Source organism: Dreissena polymorpha, chromosome 9, assembly GCF_020536995.1.
Source record: "Dreissena polymorpha isolate Duluth1 chromosome 9, UMN_Dpol_1.0, whole genome shotgun sequence".
NCBI lineage: Eukaryota > Metazoa > Mollusca > Bivalvia > Myida > Dreissenidae > Dreissena > Dreissena polymorpha.
Window position 1 is genome coordinate 68910205 of NC_068363.1, and position 22605 is coordinate 68932809.

A 22605-nucleotide genomic window follows, 5' to 3' on the forward strand; every position below is an offset into this window, starting at 1 on the left:
ACATTTGCTAATTGTGTTGGAATATAAACATTCAGCAATTAAGATAACTTCGATTGAATTTAACACAATTAACAAAGTTTTAAATGCTATTTCACTATTTCCCCAGATTCTTCGACGCAAGAAGCTTCCGCGTCTGTGGCTACGTTAACCACGCAATCAAAAAAAGATATCTTCATTGTCGACGGAAATATGGTACGGTATGGTTTGGATTATATGGATAGTATAAAACTAGATGCAATTCCGTTTATTTTTTGTTTTTGATGGATAGTAGCATGTCTATCCGTATTATTCCCCCCTTTAATGAATACATACGAAGTTTGGAAGTTAACAAATACAAAAACATGCATGTTTTATATGTCAATCTATAGTTAAATGTGTATTCTTGGACATAACAACAAAACCTGCATTTAAATCGTCAGTATTTTAACAAAATACTGGCTAGACTTAGCTCCCTGTAGTAATCTGTTTCATATATAATTGTCTCATAGTGTCGGCCCTTCTGATTGGTTGCTAAGATGTGTTACTATGCGCATGTGCTTTTCATAAAAAGTAACTTAATGGAAAAACGAAACTCTTGCTCATGTTGTTCTTAAAGTATTTTTGCATTTTATTCAAAAATAAGCGGCATGTAAAACATTTGATAACGCTACTATTAATCCATAAACAAACTAACGTAATTGTGTGTTACGTTATTAAAACTCATAGCATCACCGTGGAATAATCATGACCTACTTTCAAACGAACACCTGAAATCATGAGAATGATTGTCGTAATAGTCATGGATAACCATCAAATAAATCAAACTTCTAAAAATTGAAAAACATAAACTTTACAGCACTTCTTGAAGGTTTTTCGTTAAAGGCACTATTCTATGAGGACCGATACTATATATGAGAGTAAGGGATATAAAACTAAAAGTTACTTTTGTTTATGGTGACGATTGTTGCCGTACTCTTGCTTTGTCATTCTAGCATGTCGTGAAATTCGCCCGTGCGTGACAAGCCAACACGGGGTCAATCCTTTTGGCTGATAGATAATATTTTTTGCGTATTATCGTGTAGGTGCCCCTTGAACCTACGAACACGCCAGAAAGAAATGACAAATACCGCCACTATATTTATTTAACCCTTGTTATTACGTTTCATTTTGTACCCGCATTTACATGTTATTTCATTTGGTCCAATAAACAGTCTTCAAAGTATACACTAGTTAAGAACTTGGTCGAGTATTGCAGTGATAAAATAATTGACCGCCTTTGATTCTAAGCTAGAGTTTCTGTGCTTTCGTGTGGAAAATTCAACTGATTATGCTATACGAAATCTCTGCACATTTTACTCCCCAAAAATAACAATGCTTTGATACTACTACGTAGTATATCTTAGTTCAGATTCAAATGACGAATACAACATTTTGTTCAATGCGCTTGTTGTGTATTATTGTAAGCTTTTGACGAACGTGGTCTACAATGTCACGATGAAGTGGGGAGCTGGTTCCCATTCTGGTTCAGACTCGATCGACATCAGGCGGGACACAAACTTGGATGCCATGCTCAACATCTACGGAGTGCCAAGCTCGGGAACAGTGGACGTAAACGAGAAACTGGGGCTTAAGGCTGAATTTAAAACATGTCTTACTGTAGTAAGTTTTAGCTTAAGGCTGAATTTAAAACATCTCATACTGCGGTTAGTTTAAGCTTAATGCTGAATTTAAAACACGTTTTTCTGTAGTTAGTTTAAGCTTAATGCTGAATTTAAAACACGTTTTTCTGTGGTTAGTTTTAGCTTAAGGCTAAATTTAAAACATGTCTTACTGTGGTTAGTTTTAGCTTAAGGCTGATTTTAAAACGTCTCTTACTATGGTAAGTTTTAGCTTAAGGCTGAATTTAAAACACGTTTTTTTTGTGATTAGTTTTAGCTTAAGGCTGAATTTAAAACATGTCTGACCGTGGTAAGTTTTAGCTTGAGGCTGAATTTAAAACATATCTTACTGTGATAAGTTTTAGATTAAAGGGATCTTTTCACGTTTTGGTAAATTGACAAAATTGAAAAAAGCTGTTTCAGATTCGCAAATTATCGTTTTAGTTATGATTTTTGTGAGGAAACAGTAATGCTGAACATTTACCATGGTCTAATATAGCCTTTATATGCGTCTTTTGGCGATTTAAAAACTTGAAAATTATAAAGCGTTGCAACGCGAAACGATTGAATAATTTGGAGAGTTCTGTTGTTGTCGTTAAATGTTGTAAAACTACGAAGATTGCTTACAAAAAGTATAAAATAGGTCATGTATACATACTTGGCAGGATGACCGTGCGGTCTAATTGGATTTTACTCCAGGACTCCGGGGGTCACTGGTTCGAGCCCTGATGCGGGCTACTTGTTTTACCTTTTTAAATTTTATTCTTGATTTTTTTACTGGAGCTTTTTAGATCCAATGTTTACATTTATCATTATAAAGCATTTAATGACAAACTTCAAAAAACATGCCAAAACTCTGTGAAAAGGCCCCTTTAAGGCTGACATTCAAACATGTCTTACTGTAGTTAGTGTAAGCTTAAGGCTGAATTTCAAACATGTCTTACTGTGGCAAATTTTAGCTTAAGGCTGAATTTAAAACATGTTTTACTGTGGTAAGTTAAAGCATAAGGCTGAATTAAAAACAAGTCTTACTGTGGTAAGTTTTAGCTTAAGGCTGAATACAAAACATGTCTTATCGTGGTACGTTTAAGCTTAAGGCTGAATGTCAAACATGTTTTACTGTGTTAAGTTTAAGCTTAAAGCTGAATTCAAAACAAGTCTAACTGTGGTAAGTTTAAGCTTAATGCTAATTTTAAAACATCTCTTACTGTGTTTAGTTTTAGCTTAAGGCTGACATTCAAACACGTCTTACCGTGTTTAGTTTAAGATTAAGGATGAATTAAAAACATGTGTCTTACTGTGGTAAGTTTTAGCTTTGGGCTGAACTTCAATCATGCTTTACTGCGGTTAGTTTGAGCTAAAGGCTGAATTTAAATCATGTCTTACTGTGGTTAATTTAAGATTAAGGGTGAATTTAAAACATCTGTCTTACTGTGGTAAGTTTTAGCTTAAGGCTGACTTTCAAACATTTCTTACTGTGATTAGTTTTAGCTTACGGCTGAATGTAAAACATGTCTTACTCTGGAAAGTTTTAGCTTAAGGATGAATTAAAACCATGTCTTACTGTGGAAAGTTTTAGCTTAAGGCTGAATTTAAAACATGTATTACTGTAGTTAGTTTAAGCTTAAGGCTGAATTTAAAACATGTTTTACTGTGGTTAGTTTAAGCTAAAGTGTGAAATTAAAACATGTCTTACCATGGTAAGTTTAAGATTAAGGCTGATTTTCAAACATGTCTTATTGTGGTTAGATATAGCTCAAGGCTGAATTTCAAACAGGTCTTACTGCGGTTAGTTTTAGCTTAAGGCTGACTTTAAAACATGTCTTACTGTAGAAAGTTTTAACTCAATGCTGAATTTAAAACATGTCTCACTGTGGCTAGTTTTAGCTTAAGGGTGAATTTTAAACATGTCTTAATGTGGTAAGGTTTAGCTTAAGGCTGAATGTAAAAATGTATTACTGTGGTCAGTTTTAGCTTAAGGCTGATTTTCAAACATGTCTTACTGTGGTTTGATTTAGCTCAAGGCTGAATTTTAAACAAGTCTTACTGTGGTTAGTTTAAGCGTAAGGCTGAATTTTAAACATGTCTAACTGTGGTCAGTTTTAGCGTAAGGCTGAATTTTAAACATGTCTTACTTTGGTTAGTTTTAGCTTTAGGCTGATTTTAAACATGTCTTACTGTGGTAAGTTTTGCTTGCAGTTTTGTGTGCATTTTTCTTCATGTTTAATTTTCTATAAGGCTGTCATTATAAATGAATATAAAATTGAACATACATTTTCTTACAGGTTGACATCGAGTATTTGTGGGAGTTATCTCCCATCTACAACATCCCACAGGCGAGGCAGACAAGATCTACGTACATACCTGCGGGCAGCTTGGCTTATGGAACAGCCTACAACCTCACATGCACAGGTGAGTGAGCTGTCAATGTTTCGTTGACAAACATGACTGTAAACCATTTTATCATGTAATATATGTGTTCACGTAAATAACCGTTCATTTGGACAAGGAGTTTGCGATACCATAGAGGAAAAAGTGTCTCCTTATGATAAAATATTACTTTATTACTATTTTTATGGATTTCAACATGCGATTTCAATAAATTTGGTGTGTCAGGTGCAACATTCACACGTCCAAACTTTAACGTGTTTTGACTGTGCAAAAAGACAGATTGACATACACTGAATGGATCTGTCCGACTTTTCAAAGAGTCTTTCTATAACATAAGTGTTTTCGGCCATGGACCTCATTATATGTTTATCGGCATATTTTGGCTTAAACGAATTCATGGAACTATTTATCTATTGCATTTCTATAGTAACGTATGCGGGTAAAGAGATCTCGGCGACTGTGAGGTTTACTACCGAAGCTGAACCGATAGATCCAGCGTTTGTCATATCTGGTACGCCACTCTCGTTGTCACTGGCTGAAATGAGGTTTACCGATGACCTTAAGGTGGCCTGCGTCAATGGAAAGAAGCCCACGGATATATCGGGCTTGCTTTGCACATGGACATGCGAGGTGAATTGATTCGGAGTTTATAAATTTTTATAGCCAGCATTAATGTAGTATGTTTAGGCTGTCATGATACTAAATACAAATCTTTGATTACTTTCGTTCTGCAATTAGCTGTCCTAATTACGAAACAAGAAATATTGAAGAAACATCATTTGTCGTCTACCGCTATTAAATCCTTGATTATTAAACAAAATACATTTCAAGCTTTTACATTAAACAAAAAAATGTAATCTGAGTGAGTCTACTTATACCTCAGTCACTAATAGAGACCGATCACCGTCCGATCAGCGGACGGCGTATTTTAACGCTCATCAAGCAGGCGCCCGGCCGATGATCGCACGGACACCGGGTCATTTTGGAATCTGATGTCGGTCGATCTCAGGGCGATAACCGGGCGTTGATCGTCCTATCTTTTTTCGATCTCAATTCGATTCCGTGCGATGAAAGTCCGATCTTTGGATTTCAACTCGATTCCTACCCGTGCCCAACGTCGGGCAAAATTTAAAGTGTTACTTAAAACAACTCCTGACGCCGCCCAATGCTACAAAAAATGACCCAGTGGCCGTGTGATCATCGGCCGGGGCTAGCCCGATGATCGGAAAAATACGTCGTCCGCTGATCGGACGTTGATCGGTTTCTATTTGTGACCGAGGTATACAACTGTGCCAGTCATCGGACGGCTCCGAAGTGTCCAGTCCTCTCGATGCCTGGAGATCGGACACATCGGCCGGCGACAGGATTATTTGTGACTGAGGCATTAGTAGTGCCCACTGACTTAAAAAAAATCGTTATTCTTTTTTCAGAACAATGTCTTCTCTCCGACCACGTTTAGCCCATGCTTTGAGCTGGTGGATGATAAAGTTCAGCCACTGAAGCGGGAAGGTCAGTCTGTCGTCATATCGGGAGCAAGCCGCATTGATCCTCAAAAGTGGGACCTAAGGTATTGTCTAGATGATGTCCAAGAACATGTTTCCTTTATTTTATCTCAAAAGCACATGCATGGAAACGACGACACACTTGTGTTTCTTTAATGGGAACAATATTGATGGCGCATGTTTATCCAGTTTTAATATCTTGCAGAGAATAGTTATTTAAACTACTGTATATGGTTCCCATTTAAGAGGAATCACACGATACCCCTGAAGTTTAAGTTAATAGACTGACTTGCATCGAAATTGTTTAATCCACACCCATTGATTGTTTTCTTTTGTGCCTTTTTTTTTTCGTTCAATGTATTGTATTTCCTCGTCGATAGGTATGTGTGGGTCGAGGGCATCCCACTTCACACCGTACATAGTATACAAACAATATATGCAAATTATAACATATTTCATACATAATACAATTGATTATTCATTGCTTACAGTAAATTAAACCGCAATTTCAAACATCATCACTTGTTCGAGTGAAAATCCCAAAAAAACTCCCATTTCATTTTGTATACAATATCGTTCAATCGCTCAATACATGCTACCTAGAAGCGATGAATTGCTAATATTCAAAGTCAATATAACGATTGACATGTGTTGAAGAGTCAACTTTACAATGCGTGCACTCGTCACATTCATAGGGAGAGGTGGACTTTGACTATGCGACAGCTGTCATCCAAAGAGATGACCGTTACCAAAGAGTTTCTCTTCAAGAAGGTGCCGCTAGAATTGAAAGCTCCGCATTTGACGACAAAAATCAACAAATTAAGCGTTACGCGAACTGACACATCGCTTGACATCAAGGCCAGATGCAGGCAACTGACGAGTTATCACTGGAATCCACCGTCAGTTAACGGTGAGGATGCTATGTAAAAATGACAAAAAAAGTATGCAATCGCACCCTTGAGGAAATTCATGGTACTCATTTAAATGTAAGCGAACAACATTTGATGAATCAACTGTTTGTGGAAAATATGTGTACATGAATACATGAAAACGATTACAAGCTATGCACGACCTTCTCACACTGTGATGGCTAGTCTTGTTTACACCGTTTGCTTCGTCATTGAAATGGGTCTTACGTTTTATCCCTTTTTACAACTATTTCATGAAAAAAATAATTTATGATTAACACTATCATTTAATTTCAGGTGACATAGGTTTGCCCATATTAAACTTCACGATGGTCGTTAGAGGGGACGTGAAGAAAGAGGTGGAGTATACGGGGGATACGTTCATTCCATGTGGCGTAGAGATAGATTTGACCTCTACCGAACTGGTTGCCAACACGACATACAGTCTCGTGATCGAGGTGTACAACAGTAGAGATGACATCCGTCTCAGTGCCAGGGAGGAATTCGAAATATTTGTCATCCCTGAACCTATCGCTGGGAGCATATCGGTAGGCATATACAATGCTTTTCGTAGCGAATGCATACTTAAGTAACTGACTTTAACCCATTCATGCCTAGCGTCCTGAAAAAAGGACATTGCAAACAGCGTAAACTCAGATGAGACGCCGCATGATGCGGCGTCTCATCTGGGTCTACGCTGTTTGCTTAAAGGAATTTATATAAGAATTGTTCTAAATATAGAAATAAATATACTAGACATTCCTAATTTTGGAAATAAATTGATCCAACTTAGAAGGATGGGAGAGTCCACTGGGTATAAATGGGTTAATATCAGATTTCTGCTCATTGCATTGAAAATGCATATATATATATATATATATATATATATATATATATATATATATATATATATATATATATATATATATATATATATATATATATATATATATATATATATATAGTCATAAATTATCCTATGATGTTATTGTGTACATTTACATTATAACATCCATTTAAAGAGATTAGCTATCGAATTTTCCTTTGAAACACAACTATTCAATTCGCTAACACTGTATTTCGCGATACATGGCATTATATTAACCAGTGAAAATGTGTTTTCTTTGTGTCGTTATGACATTGACCTGGATGTATAACTATATAATAACAACACTATTCAACCACCTGAAGTTATCGTACGCGGGTTCGAAGCTGACCGCCCTAACGACACCGATAACGATCGCGCTGGTGAACTGGTGGGACGCCGTGGATGACCGTGGTCTCGAGTGCTGGTACTACTTCTTCGAGGACGGGACTTCGGGCGATAAGGTCACCAACATTAACACGTTGTCTAACCCGCTTACTCAGGGCATCTCCAACATAACGCTACCAGAAGGTGCGGAAGAAGATCTTTATTTGTAATATATTAATCATACACATGTAGCTCGAACACATTGTGTCGACACGTGTAAAGTGCGTGTAAACGCGTAAATACGGGTATTAGTAGTTGTTTACGTTTTTTTATTATCGTTTTTCCATGGTTCGCCTTTGCATGTTCATTGCACTCTACGTTAAATACATACGAGTGGACATAAAACACTGGCGAGGGCGTTGTACGTCATTTTCCCTATCTTGTTTTTCTCATTATTCCAGGTAAGCACAAGATTGGTGCTAAATGCTGCAACCGTTTTGGTATGTGTGTCAAGCAGGTCTATGACACCGCCCTCACTGTAGCTCCCATAGACGCGAGTGGGCTTCTTAGCGCCGTGCAAGATGTCTTGGAGCAAGTGAGGAAAGGTAATGGAAGCCGAAGATTTCGACTATTGCTATTTAATTATAAGATAGGTATTTAAGGATATGTATTTAATTAAAGATATAAATGGGGGAACACATGCGTCTTTAGATTTGGGTTTACATTGTACATCTTTGTTTTTTTTCAGCTGAAAGCATTCAAATATTAATCATTATTTGATTATTAGTTATGTTATCGTTTGCATTCTCGTACAAGGTGGCACAGACAGCATTCTAAACACGATACTGGGCCTTCTCAAGGCCACAAAAGAAGTGGGATTGACTGGGGAGCAGGCAGCTGAGACCCAGACTACGATAGGTGACACGTCGAATATGGTGATTGGAGATCTACTAGACAGCACGGACGGGTAAGAACAATCGATGAACCAGGCCTCGTTTCCCAAAAATGTTCAGTCTGTTTTAAGAGTAAATGACTTGAGTCACTTTTACTACTGTGTATAAAATCTTTGGTATTCAAAAATGGAGATATTCTAATAATTGAATATTTAATTTTCATTTTAATGCTGTCATATGTTTACATAAGTTCTACTCACTATTGCAACTTGGTTTGTGGAAAGTATAGCTGTTCTGAGTTGATACATGTTTGTTTACAGTGATGTTGAGTCGAGCCTTAACGTTCTTGAATCGACCTCGGAAATCGTCAAAGCGAATCCAAGTGGTATAAGCGAGGAAACTAAAGCAACCATTATGTCAGCTAGTACAGAGGTCTCGAAGGAAAGAATCGGGATAGGTAAACGTCTAGTGGTATCGCATCTTACATTATCCCATTTGAGACTAGTGGACTCTCCCATCCTTCTAAATTGGATCAATTTATTTCCAAAATGAGGGACGTCTAGTATACTTATTTCTATAATTTAGGAAAATTCTTACAGAAATTCCTTCAAGCAAACAGCGCAGACCCTGATGAGACGCTTAATCAAGCGGCGTCTCATCTGGGTCTACGCTGTTTGCAAGGCCTTTTTTCTAGACGCTTGGCATAAATGGGTTAAAAAAACTTATTTAAACAAGTTATTCGAAATATTATAATATAAAATGTTCAGTTACGGGTTTTATTCGCATACGCGGTGTTTCTATATTTAATCGCGTTGCAGACATTATCAATACATAAAGACACTAATAAGGACGGTAAACCTTATGATTGAAATCTGTTTTCACACGTTTTCGATTATTTCTTAAACACGCAGAATGACATAGAACTTGTAGTGCACTAAACAGGCAGAATATTTATTTGTTGTGCACTGTTCCAACGTAACTAGAATTGCATCAATTGGTACATGTGTGTGCAGATGGTTGAACCAATTAAAGCCATCTTCCTTCATTGAGCCGCGTCACGCGCAACTGTCTGTTATGCCACATGCCGCCAACGTTACTCCAGACAAGCCGTTTCAGCGCAGTTTAGTCAGGAGATACAAAGTCACGCTAGGTTGTGTGATGTAATAACCGGACAGTGGCGCTCTTGATCGGACTGCGCGGATGCACACGCTGGTCTGGAACCTTGATTGCCACAGATGTTTTTTGCAATGATCATTATCAATTGTGTCATGTTCTGTGGAAATTGGGCAAAATGCATGTGCGTAAAGTGTCGTAGCAGATTAGCCGATGCAGTCTGCACAGGCTAATCAGGGACGACACTTTCCGCCTAAACTTAATTTTCGGTAAGAAGGGACTTCTTTAAAACTAAAATACCATAAAAGCGGAAAGTGTCGTTCCTGATTAGCCTGTGTGAACTGCATAGGCTTATCTGGGACGACATTTTACGCACATGCATTAAGCCCAGTTTTCTCATAACGCGGCTAAATAAAACTTAGACGTTTACATTGTAGAGGATGGCAATCAACAGAGACGGAAGAGGTCAACAGGGTGCAGAACTTACTCGAATCCAGCCGGCCTTCAAGAGTCAGAGGTACATGTATTTTTTTTCTAAAATGTCACATTGAAACGTTAACCCAGTTATGCCTAGTGGACTCTCCCATCCTTATAAACTGGATCAATTTATTTAAAAAAAATAGCGATTTTTAGTATATTTATTTCTTTATTTATAATATTTCTGACAGAAATTCCTTGAAGCAAACAGGGCAGACCCCGATGAGACGCCGCATCATGCGGCGTCTCATCTGGGTCTACGCTGTTTGCCAATGCCTTTTTTTTCTAGATGCTAGGCATAAATGGGTTAATTTATATTCAAAATTATGGTTCATGTTAAGAAAAACCATCAACAAAAACAGACTCTTCAGAAAATAGTTTATACAATCACAGTTAAAACGTTTCCCATCGACTTGTGTGTCGTTTGTTTCATTTTTATGCTCATGACTCGTAAAACAAGATTATAATAGTTGTTGTATGACGGCGCTCTGTTTTATTATTTTAATGGTTAATATTTACAACTGGAATACTGTATTATAAACCCAAAACATATGATTTATGATTAACAAATACATTTTTTACTCGCAGGCCATTACTCTGCTGAAAGCCTTCGACGCAACAATTAACGAGGTCTCAATCACCAGCATACAGGCAAGCCTCTACCTAGAGACCATAGAAAACATAATGATTGGCTTCTGCCAAGCGTTTAGCGGATCTTCCGCTTGGGTCGCCCCTGCCGAGAAGGTCTATGTGCGAGAGCATACGATGGCGCTAGGAGACAAGGGCGGTATGCAGCTTCCGGTTAGCTGCGATTCGTGTGAGAGTGTTACACATCCGACACATCCAGCTTTGGTAAATAGGCAGACATTTCATTTGCTTTAGTCGGTGTTCCAATTGAAAATGCGATACTTATCTCACATAGTTTATATTTAATATATATTGTTTTATAGCGCTTGAAAAGAATGCACGTGTAAGCTTGCCAATACTTGAATCGGACAAATTGCATCGAGAAACACGTTGGATAAAAAATATATGTATTATAATGATATTATCTATTTGAAAAAAACACATATAAATTGTATATGTTCATGTACTTATATTTGAATTATTTCTTCTATTTGTACATTCGAAAGTACATCAACAAAACTACTCATCTTTTCTCATTTACCTATCATCTGTTTTGCAGGTTTCATACGGCGCACACCTTGGAGCCTACTTCAACGACACATGGGCCTGTACCTCAGACACGACGTGTGACGACGTCTGCGTCGCCAGCGCGCAGCTCAAGGTGGACACCGTGACGCCGACCGCCGCTACAGAGGTCATAGCGCCGCCGCGAAGGTCGGACCTCGTTGTCTTGAAGATGATCAATCCGGAGACGTATTGCGAGCAGGCCTTTCCGGCTCTCACCGACCCGCTAAAGGTGGAACTGACTCTGACGGGAACGATCGATACGGAGAAATACTACTATCAGGTAATGATTACTATCATAACGCCATGTGTAGTCCTGCGTACTTTCTGACAATGACGCCAATATCTTCAATCACGGCTTGTTCTTTGGTTTTTGTCGAGATTGCGGAGAATAGTTCGTAACTATAGTGGGCATTCGTTCCAACAATGGGTTGTTAAGTTTCTTGTGTTTAATCAAACACAATTCTAGCGCCACACATTCGTGTGCGTCTAAGATTGATACAACGATACACAGTTTTATTAAATTATTTAACATAATAATTATACAGGTCGGGATTTGGTTTAAGAGCAGACATTCATGTACATGCTAACACTAACATTTAATACAGGACGTATTGATATAGAAATTCTCATAATAAATACACGTGCGCTCGCACAGGAAACTCCTATCCGGCCAATGGTGCTTACTGACATGGATGCCTTTCATGTGTTTGATTTAGCGGACATGCTCAAGAAAAGACAATTTCGTTCTCGGATCCGCACACTCCTGAGTGATCTTCCCTTGAACAAAGTTAACAAAGCGGTGGAAGGTATTAGTAACGTTTGTGACAAATTACTATGTATTTGTTTTATATGTGTGTATATTTTTTTCACTTGTTAGTGTCTGATGTGGGTCAATGAGAACTGGTCGGGGTCCAAGTGTACATCGAGTGGTGTGGTACTGGACCAGTCCTCCTCCAGGAACACAACCACGTGCAGCTGTACCACCCTCGGGATCATAGGGTATGCCCCCGTCCGCAACTTCGCTAGCGATCGAGATTTCCAGAGCTCGATCCACTCCGTGGGATCCTTCTCGAGATCTTTCCCATTGATAACGCAAAGTACTGGTGTCAAACCAGGAAACGGAATCCAATGTGACTTAACAATCCCCAGACTTTCGGTACAATCGAGCGTTCATAATCATGTTTAAACTTAAGAAATAAAATATAGTTTTAGAGTAAACAAACTGTTGATTTTCTGTTGCTACCATCGGTATTGCTACCTTTAATGATTATGGCTTTGGTGGTAAAATTAGCGCTATATCGAGCGACCTGAAAGAAAACAACGTACACATGTTTGTACATTAACTTTAAAATGATCATAATAACGTCTCACTTATGTTCTTAATATATATATAACTTTGACTTTATACTTAATAATGCTTAGTTAATATGCATACAATGTCAAACATTTACAACAAGGTTCAAACTAACGCTACATGTAAATGTATACACTAAATTAGCATGTATAATGAAAATTCTTACACAATATTTACATGTATATTTCAAATTCTAACACCATTTGTACATGCTATTGAAAATTCGTACACTACCTTAACATGTATATTGCAACATCTCAAACTTCATTTACATGTATATGACAAATTCTTTTACTATGTGTACATGTATATCGCACATTAAATGCCGAATTCAAATGTATTTGTATCTTCAAATATACGCTTATTTTTATTGAACGTGTAACGTGAAATCACCACATCTATGTATCTATGTATCTTCTGAGTAACCGATAGTTTCTGGTGGATGCAAACGTGTAGGTTTGTTTGTTTGATTGATTCTTAAGAATTTTGAGGTTCATGTAACTTTTTAGTGCATATGACATCCCTTTGATTTCACATATTTTCTGTCATTATTTAAATAAAAATGCAAGTAGTTTATGAGTTCACGTTCTTCTGTATTTTTGTTTTCAGTGTATTCGAAGTATCAAAAGATGCTACCAGTAAGTGTAACATATTAATTTTCAATGTGTGCATGTTTTTATAATTTGCACATTGAGCAAATCCCATTTATTTCAACGGCGGTTTAAAGAAAAAAACAAGACTTAAATTCTTTTAGTTTAATCTAAGTTTTACTGATGACGGCCGATTAAAAAAATGTATGTAAATAACTTAACGTAGCGTTTAGTTTTAGTTTGGCCATTAAAATGAAATGTTTCTGTATGCATTTATTACGTTTGTCTCTTATGTACACGCGTGTATATTGCGTTGTCTCTAAAATTGAATAGATATATATTTTTAATTTTCGCTATTACAACCACAGCTACAACAGTGGCAACAACAACTGTAGCAACAACAACTGCCGCCCCATCAAAGACTTTAATGGCTAACACAGATGCCGTCGAGTATACGTTCACTTTAAACGTTGATTACGACACGCATGTAATTAACGTTGCCACATTCAAAACGTCAATGAAAACTCAAATAGCGTCAAAGACCGGAGTACCTGAAGCTTGCATCACAAATCTCGAGTTGGCTAAAGGTACATATCGCTTGAAAATTTAAAGTTGTATTTTGAAACATTTTTGTATCATTTTTTAATAACTGTTATGTTGTATGTTCTGAAATTGTAGCCCTGCTTGGTTTTTTAAGACATGACTAAAGCATGTATACTTGTCTTACTTGTATGATGTTTGTGACTACTTCTTCAGTGTTGTGCATTGTATTTCTCTGCGTTTACACTTTTGAATAACATGTGGCTTGATAATTGATTTTAAGTTCACGTTTACATGCAAAATAATGTCACTCATGAAATTATTTGGTGAGTGTGTGTTACCTTATGTAGCCAATAAAGTTGCACCTAACCTGTTTAATTAATTCATTACACATAACTTCAGTTGTTTATAATAGTTTTTGTAAACAGTTTGACGTCGAGGATCACTTTTTAGTTGTGAAAACCAGAACACCCAATGTTTCTGATATCGCGTAGTATAACATCATCACATACTAATATGGAAAGCAAGGACTGTAAATAGTCACTATTCATTGTAGAATATGAATTTTGCCATTTTCAACTTGTGTGTGGCTGTATGCAGTTTGTTCTCGTATGTCCAGGGTCCATCATTATCTCGTTCGACCTTGTGGTCAATGCCGGATCAGGCACCCTTGGTCAGCTGGCGTATGCGGTGGAGAGCGTCTTCACTTCCGGCGGAAGTGTAATCTTCAAGTCACCGAGCGGCTTGACATTGACTGTCGAGAGTGGGAGTTTCAAGATTGTACAGAAGAACATGGATACGGGAAGCGGACAAGACAATAAAAAGGAAACATCAGGTAAGGATTTTTATGGATTTTACAACTCATTCATAAGTGTAAATATGAAATATCGAGAAGTACTAATATTGCTATATTAGTATAGCTACTATCTAAAGTTTAATTTATAGGCATTATTTTTATGAAAATTTATAAGTTACTGAACGAGCCCGCAGAGCTTTAACATAATGTATTTTTTCTTTAACCAGCACTTGCGCTACTATTGGAAGGTCAGTCGTATTCCAGGTGCGATATCACAGTAATTGAACACCGCTTAAAATGTCTCTGAAACATGATAAAAAGAGTGATTGTACTACTGCACTACAATTATAAAGCCATCAATACTCCTGATCGTATAACAACACGACATGCCACAATGGATTTATTTCATTCAATAACAGTAATTCATTCCTTGTAGACAAGAACAACCTGCCAATGATAATCGGCGCCTCACTGGGCGGCCTAGCTATCGTCGGCGTCGTTGTCGTCCTCGTCGTATACATCGTTAAATTCAAGGTCACCAAGAGGACCCACCCGATCACGCCCGTTTCCGCTGCGAAATGTTGGTCACTTGTTTATTTCGCGTACCATCTTACTCATGTACTTAATATTTCAAATTCAGTGCGTCACTAGCTTATTATCTTGCATTTATCATATCAGATTTGTTGTAATAATCTTATTACAAACAACGCGTTTGGTAAATGTTTAGGATTTTAATTATTTTGACTTTTTAAATGTTAACTAATTACGAAAATCATGCGTTGACAAGTGCTGATAATATTCTTTTTGTACAAAAACACGTATGTTTCATAATGAGTTATGTAGGACCTATATTGCAGCACACGTAAATACAATTATTCTTTTTTTTCAGTTCCCGATGAACCTCCGCCCGCCTATGGGCCGACTCCGCCCCCTCCGTTCATGTATGAACCGCCCCCACATGCGCACATGACTAACAAGTGGGTGGAGAATGAGCTGCAACAAACGCACAAGGCGAACGGGCGCCCAGTAACGCCAGTAACAAGAGTGAGCACTTTATTTCGTTTTAAGTGAATGTATTTCATTTGTTCCCATTGGTATGTTTATACCATTTACAAATATGTTACCTATAAAATGATATTCATCGAAATACAACGGTGATTATTCTAATGGTCAAAAGTTGATTATGAGTGCCGCACATGTTACTACTACAATGTATATATATAAAAGATGACCTGTTTCATAATGATGTTTGAAAACTTTATTTTGTCTTGACGTCCCTGCATTATGGCGGTTGCTTTTTTACTTACCACCCGTTCTCACAGAGCTGCGACTGCGCTTATGAAGACTCCACTACGTATCTCCTGCGATTTGTCATGATCGGCCACGTTTTTGGCCACGCTTTGATCGTAGTAGAACGGCGTCAACACCCGATACGACTCGAGTTAGTCTGTTCAACAGGCCTTAGGTTAACGGAGTTAGCCTGTACGGACAGGCAATGGTATTACCATCATACCATTTGGTATGGGGTTAGCCTGTAGATAACCTGGATAAAAGATCTATAAATAAATAGTTTATTTATAGATAACGAAGGAAAAGGGATTAGGTCACGGTATCTCGATCTCTCGATTATTTATTGAAAATAATGAAGAAAAACGCCCTTTTAGGTCTTGAACTTTAAAAAAAATGTTAAATATGGAATGCAAATATTTATTTTATTCAAGGAATTTAGAACATTTTAAGATTGAATATAATAAATGCTAAAGTGAATCTATCTTATTACCTCGTGGTTTATTTGTAATACCTATGAAATGTACAATAGATTCAATATATTGAAAAACACTATGCATTTGTTGATACATGTAGTTAAATTATATTTAAGTATGCAATAGAAAAAATAATAACAAACAAAAAGTATGAACGTAATTTTATTTAATTATTTTTTTTTAATAAATTACCCATCTATTTATCTAATTATTAATTAATTCATTCATTTATCCTTCCATCCGTTCGTCAGTTCGTCCATCCGTTTGTTTGTTCGTTTGTGCGTTCGTGCGTTTGTTTATTGTTTGTTGGTTGGTTGGTTCGTTCGTTCTTTGGTTCGTTCCTTGGATCGTTCGTTTGTTTGTTCGTTTGTTTGTTCTTTTGTTATTTCGTTCTTTTTTGATTTTGGTCTTTGTTTAATTCTTTTTTTCGTTTGTTCGTTCGTTCGTTCGTTCGATCATTCATTCGTTCGTTCGTTCGTGCATTTATTCATTCATATATGTATTTATGTTTTAAACATTTTTGTTTTGTTTTTTGTTTTTATTTAATTATTTATGCGTTCATTCATTCATTAATCTTTCCATCCCTTCGTCCGTCCGTTTTTTTCCGTTACTTTGTGTGTTCGTGCGTTTGTTCATTGGTTTGTTCGTTTGTTAATGAGTTCATTCGTTTGTTCTTCCATCCATCTATCCATCCATCCATCCATCCATCCATCCATCCATCCATCCATCCATCCATCCATCCATCCATCCATCGATCCAACCTTCCTTCCTTCCATCCTTCCTTCCTTCCATCCTTCCTTCCTTCCTTCCTTCCTCATCCTTCCCTCCCTCCTCCCTCCCTCCCTCCCTCCCTCCCTCCCCTCCCTCCCTCCCTCCCCTCCCTCCCTCCCTCCCTCCCTCCCTCCCTCCCCCTCCCTCCCTCCCTCCCTCCCTCCCTCCCTCCCTCCCTCCCTCCCTCCCTCCCTCCCTCCCTCCCTCCCTCCCTCCCTCCCTCCCTCCCTCCCTCCCTCCCTCCCTTCCTTCCTTCCTTCCTTCCTTCCTTCCTTCCTTCCTTCCTTCCTTCCTTCCTTCCTCCCTCCCTCCCTCCCTCCCTCCCTCCCTACCTACCTCCCTCCCTCTTTCCCTCCCTCCGTCCCTCCCTCAGTCCATCCCTCCGTCCCTCCCTCCGTCCCTCCCTCCGTCCCTCCCTCCGTCCCTCCCTCCGTCCCTCCCTCCGTCCCTCCTCCGTCCCTCCCTCCGTCCCTCTCTCCGTCCCTCCCTCCGTCCCTGCCTCCGTTCCTCCCTCCCTCTCTCCATCCCTCCGTCCCTCCCTCCGTCCCCTCCCTCCCTCCCTCCCTCACTCCCTCCCTTCCTTCCTTCCTTCCTTCCTCCCTCCCTCCCTCCCTCCCTCCCTCCCCTTCCTACCTCCCTCCCTCCCTCCCTCTCTAACTCCCTCCGTCCCTCCCTCCGTCCCTCCCTCCGTCCCTCCCTCCGTCCCTCCCTCCGTCCCTCCCTCCGTCCCTCCCTCCGTCCCTCTCTCCGTCCCTCCCTCCGTCCCTGCCTCCGTTCTAAATTGAAATAGTGTAAATTACTAACATTAAATAGAAATAACTTCGGTTAAGTACCATGGGTGCTTTTCACAGTATATTACAAGTTTAAACTCTCATAGACGAGAAAACGATCAAGGCACGTTATTATAATTTATGCGCAAAGTTGGTTTCTATCACAGCACATACTACATTTGAAATAAACAATCGCTTGCAAGACATCTAATTGGACAGAGATGCAATTATATTCCTTTATAAATACGATTTTTAGCCTCAACATATCTGTTGACTTTTAAGTAAGATATCATCTGCCTCCATAGGATGCTTTTTAGTTGTTTTATTATTTACTTAATTGTATGTGTCGTCCTCAGTTGTCTCCAGGTTTCTAGAAAATCACTTCTTTGATGTCATCTATACTCTTCAATTAACGAGTCAACGGCGCTATTTTCAGACGATTTTTTATTTCAAAATTGGATTCCATATTATTTTAGCCATGCTTTCTAAACAAACATGTTTCAACAATAAAACAGCGGAAGTCTACACTGTGTATTAGCAACCTGCTGTGGTGACCCCTTTCTTATCTATTTGAGCGTAAAGTTATCTGATATAGATCAGACATCGGCCGGCTATTAGTCTGACTTAAATTGGTTGTGATCCCTAAATCTTATCCATTTAAGCGTCAAGTTTATTCATATAGATCAGACATCGACCGGCTCCGTTATATATTAGTCTGACTTAAATTTTCTGTCGTAAAGTACAGGTTAGATTGTCCAATTAAGAAACGCGAGTAGTCAAACATGGGTGATTAGAATGTGTGGAAAGACAACTGCGTCTAAATGAAATACTTAAATACCATATAGTTCAATTTTTGAGAACAGACGTATGCTACATACATAATATGCCATATGACTGATATTAGGATGCATATAACAGTGCTTAATGTAGTTCAAGTTATATGTACGCACACAAGTGTTAGGTTTGATTACACTTTTGCATTCATTTACTTGATACTTCCACTATGGTTTTCTTTTCCGCAAATACTATAATTAAGTGTATAAAAGTGCACGGGAAATATTATATTCCCTTTTTAATGATTTATAAATTATATCAGCAGGACTTCAAACTGTCATACGTAAATATACAATACACTACATAAAACATTTGATGTGTTTGATATGCGACTTAAAACTTAAAAAATCAGTAATTTAAATATAACGTTTTATTTCAACCTTAATTTTCACGATCGGGATATGTACCGAGCATCGTTAAAAAAGGATTTATGTAATTTTGTATTAAATCTTCAAACTAAAGACAGTCACACTTCAGATAATCAATATACTTTTAATATAAATTGAAACAAAGAAAGAGTCAAATAAATAACCTGTGGCATTTGTTTTCGCAGTCTCGTATTGTTAAGCAATAGAAATAACAGTTATCACCATTATTAAAAGTGGCTTTATCGCATTAAGGGTCCAATAAACAGGACCATGTTGCATGACACACCGACATCAATCACCTGTCGGCATGATATGTCATAAGGTTCCCAAGGCACCCTTTTTCCTGCTATGTGACGATATCACCAATCGATTTTTGTAACTTTATTCAACATGCATTTTGTTTTAACGTGGCAGCATTAACATAATATGCATTTAATATAATACAATACAAATAATACAAAATATATAAAGAAATGAAATAAAAAATATAAAAAAATTAAAATGATGATAATGATGACGATGATAATGATGATGATGTTGTTGTTGTTGTTGTTGTTGTTGATGATGATGATGATGATGATGATGATGATGATGATGATGATGATGATGATGATGATGATGATGATTGATGATGATTACGAACGCAGAAAAGCTCGAACGCACAAACGAACGAACGAACAAACAATTTGACGGACGCATGAACGAACGAACAAAATAACAAACGAGCGCACGAACGACCGACCGACAGGCCGGCCTGCTCGCTCGCTCGCTCGCTGACTGACTGAGTGACTGACTGACTGACTGACTGACTGACTGACTGACTGACTGACTGACTGACTGACTGACTGACTGACTGACTGACTGACTGACTAAAAGATGACTGACTGACTGATGACTGACTGACTGACTGACTGACTGACTGACTGACTGACTGACTGACTGACTGACTGACTGACTGACTGACTGACTGACTGACTGACTGACTGACTGACTGACTGACTGACTGACTGACTGACTGACTGACTGACTGACTGACTGACTGACTGACTGACTGACTGACTGACTGACTGACTGACTGAGCTGACTGACTGACTGACTGACCTGACTGACTGACTGACTGACTGACTGACTGACTGACTGACTGACTGACTGACTGACTGACTGACCTGACTGACTGACTGAAAGAAATTACGAACGAACGAACGAACCAATAAACCAATGAACAAGCCCACGTACGCACAAACGGAATAAATAGATAAATAGATAGATAATAAATAAATAGATGAATGAATAAAGAAAGTAAGAAAGAAATACATGAACGCATGAATAAACGCATGAATGAACGCGTGAATGAATGAATAAATAAATAAATACATAAAAAATACATTAATACATAAATAAATACATTAATACATAAATAAATGATTGAATGAAACCCTGTTCTGCTTACAATAATTTGATTATTATTTTTGGTATTTCATACTTAAATATAATTAAACTATAAACAAATCCCTAGTGTTTTCAAAATTATTAATCTATTCACTGTCAGTGTGCAATATATTTAATCTTAAATTGTTCTAAATTTATTTATTAAAACATAAATTTATAACCAATATTTCCATTCTTTATTGTTTTAAGACCTAAAAAGGCGCTTTTCTTCATTATTTTCAACAAAGACCTATAGATAACTTGTTATCTATAGGTCTTTGTTTTCAATAAATAATCGAGAGATCGAGATACCGTGACCTAATACCTTTTCCTTCGTAATCTATAAATAAACTATTTATTTATAGATCTTTTATCCAGGTTATCTACAGGCTAACCCCATACCAAATGGTATGATGGTAATACCATTGCCTGTCCGTACAGGCTAACTCCGTTAACATAAGGCCTGTTGAACAGACTAACTCGAGTCGTATCGAGTGGCGTCAATGTGTGAACGGGGATTTATAAGAAGTGCTTTGTTTATTACGATGAGTGCTTTCTTTATTTAATAATTATGGTTAAAAGTTTATAATGTACCTTCTTTATTACGATAAGATATTTCTTGTTATGATATGTGGTTTCTTTATTATAATGTTTGCCTTTTTACAACTTGTGGTTTCCTGAGTGTGATTTGTCAATCATCATAATAAAGAAAGCACTTCTTAAAAGTAAGAAAGCAACCGCCATAATGCAAAGGCGTCAAGATAAAATAAAGTTTTCAAACATCATTATGAAAAAGGTCATCATCATACCGAAACCTCTCATCAAAAAGCAGAAAATACATCATAAAACATTAAACAGGTGCCATATTACAGGTTAGCCGTTCCATTTTACACACTTTTGCCAGTTTGTGCAAAACAACCTTAAGTATCAGTTCTTGGTATCTATAAAGCAATCCATCTTTCAGGCGGAGGTTCCTTTGAGAAGAAGCGACTTCTTCAGAAATCCAGGGACACCCATTGGATAGTAGACTGTTATGTGGAAAGAAAGCGCAAACATCACAAATAGTGTGGGGATAAACGGTTATCAGCTGGAAGTTATTTTTTGATGAAATGAAATTTTATTGAGATTTCTTTGTAATAAAATAAAATCAAATGAAAAAATCCTGCGGATCGGAATAATGAGGCTTAATATTTTAGTAAAATTACTTTCAATTTGGTATGTGCTTTCTTAACAAGGACTTACGTTGGGAAAAACGCGGCTATGTGCAATGGACCATGAGATACGTTTTATAATTATCTTGTAGAAGTGCTTCTTCCTGATATTTTAATTTAATCGTTTATCATTGAAATTAATTTAAAAGCGGGAATATTTGAACATACGATTTTGAAAATATATAGTGAAGTGATCAAAAGGAGAAGTTAATTTAATTAAAAGGGTACTTTAAGACACTACATGTAATAATATACTATAAAGTGAACCTGTTACTAGTATTTGAACGCCCGCTCATAATTATAATAAAGAACAACAAAGTTATGCTGTGACTTTTATAATGTGCGTATAAATAAGTTGAAATTTATTTACTTTATTAAACTTTCTTTCTTGTGAAGAATTATAATTAACGTATTTATTTCTATTTATTCTAGTTCTGAATCGCGCACAATCACCAAGTTTAATCATTGTTGATTGCTCGAGAACATAACGTCTTTTCTAAAACAGGTGAACAAACATCCCATTAGGGAGAGAAATACTTACATGTAACTGTTGCTAGAAGTGTAATTTTTAACGTATGTTGTATAATGAACAATAAGGTATGCATTAAAAAGTAAGAAAATAATATCATGACAACCACATGTTGTTTGATTTTACTTGTGGGTGAAATTTAAGCTGATTTGCTCTATGATGAACGCATACTTTATACTCAGTAAATATACAGTGAGGTAATAAAACCATGCACATTAGTACATTACAATTTCCTATTCTTAACATGCTGTTTACCTACTTTTAGTGAAATAAAATAAATCTTTTATATCTTTGTTATTGTTGTTAATATTATATAAAACAAATCACGATTTTTTTATTGTGGT

General features: G+C 37.3%; 1 protein-coding gene across 1 annotated transcript; it reads left to right on the plus strand.

Annotated features, from left to right (window-relative positions):
• The first annotated feature begins 109 nt into the window (after window positions 1-109).
• Window positions 110-22547, plus strand: LOC127845139 (uncharacterized). The gene is made up of 21 exons (XM_052375861.1): window positions 110-192; window positions 1444-1638; window positions 3923-4049; window positions 4456-4658; window positions 5459-5595; window positions 6226-6440; window positions 6736-6986; window positions 7630-7834; window positions 8092-8235; window positions 8447-8597; window positions 8844-8980; window positions 10074-10153; window positions 10702-10965; window positions 11300-11587; window positions 12185-12306; window positions 13271-13299; window positions 13620-13838; window positions 14411-14626; window positions 15024-15167; window positions 15477-15631; window positions 21486-22547. Exons 1-21 carry the CDS (start codon window positions 190-192, stop codon window positions 21543-21545), a joined length of 3345 nt encoding a protein of 1114 aa, XP_052231821.1. The 5' UTR covers window positions 110-189; the 3' UTR covers window positions 21546-22547.
• The last annotated feature ends 58 nt before the right edge of the window (window positions 22548-22605 follow it).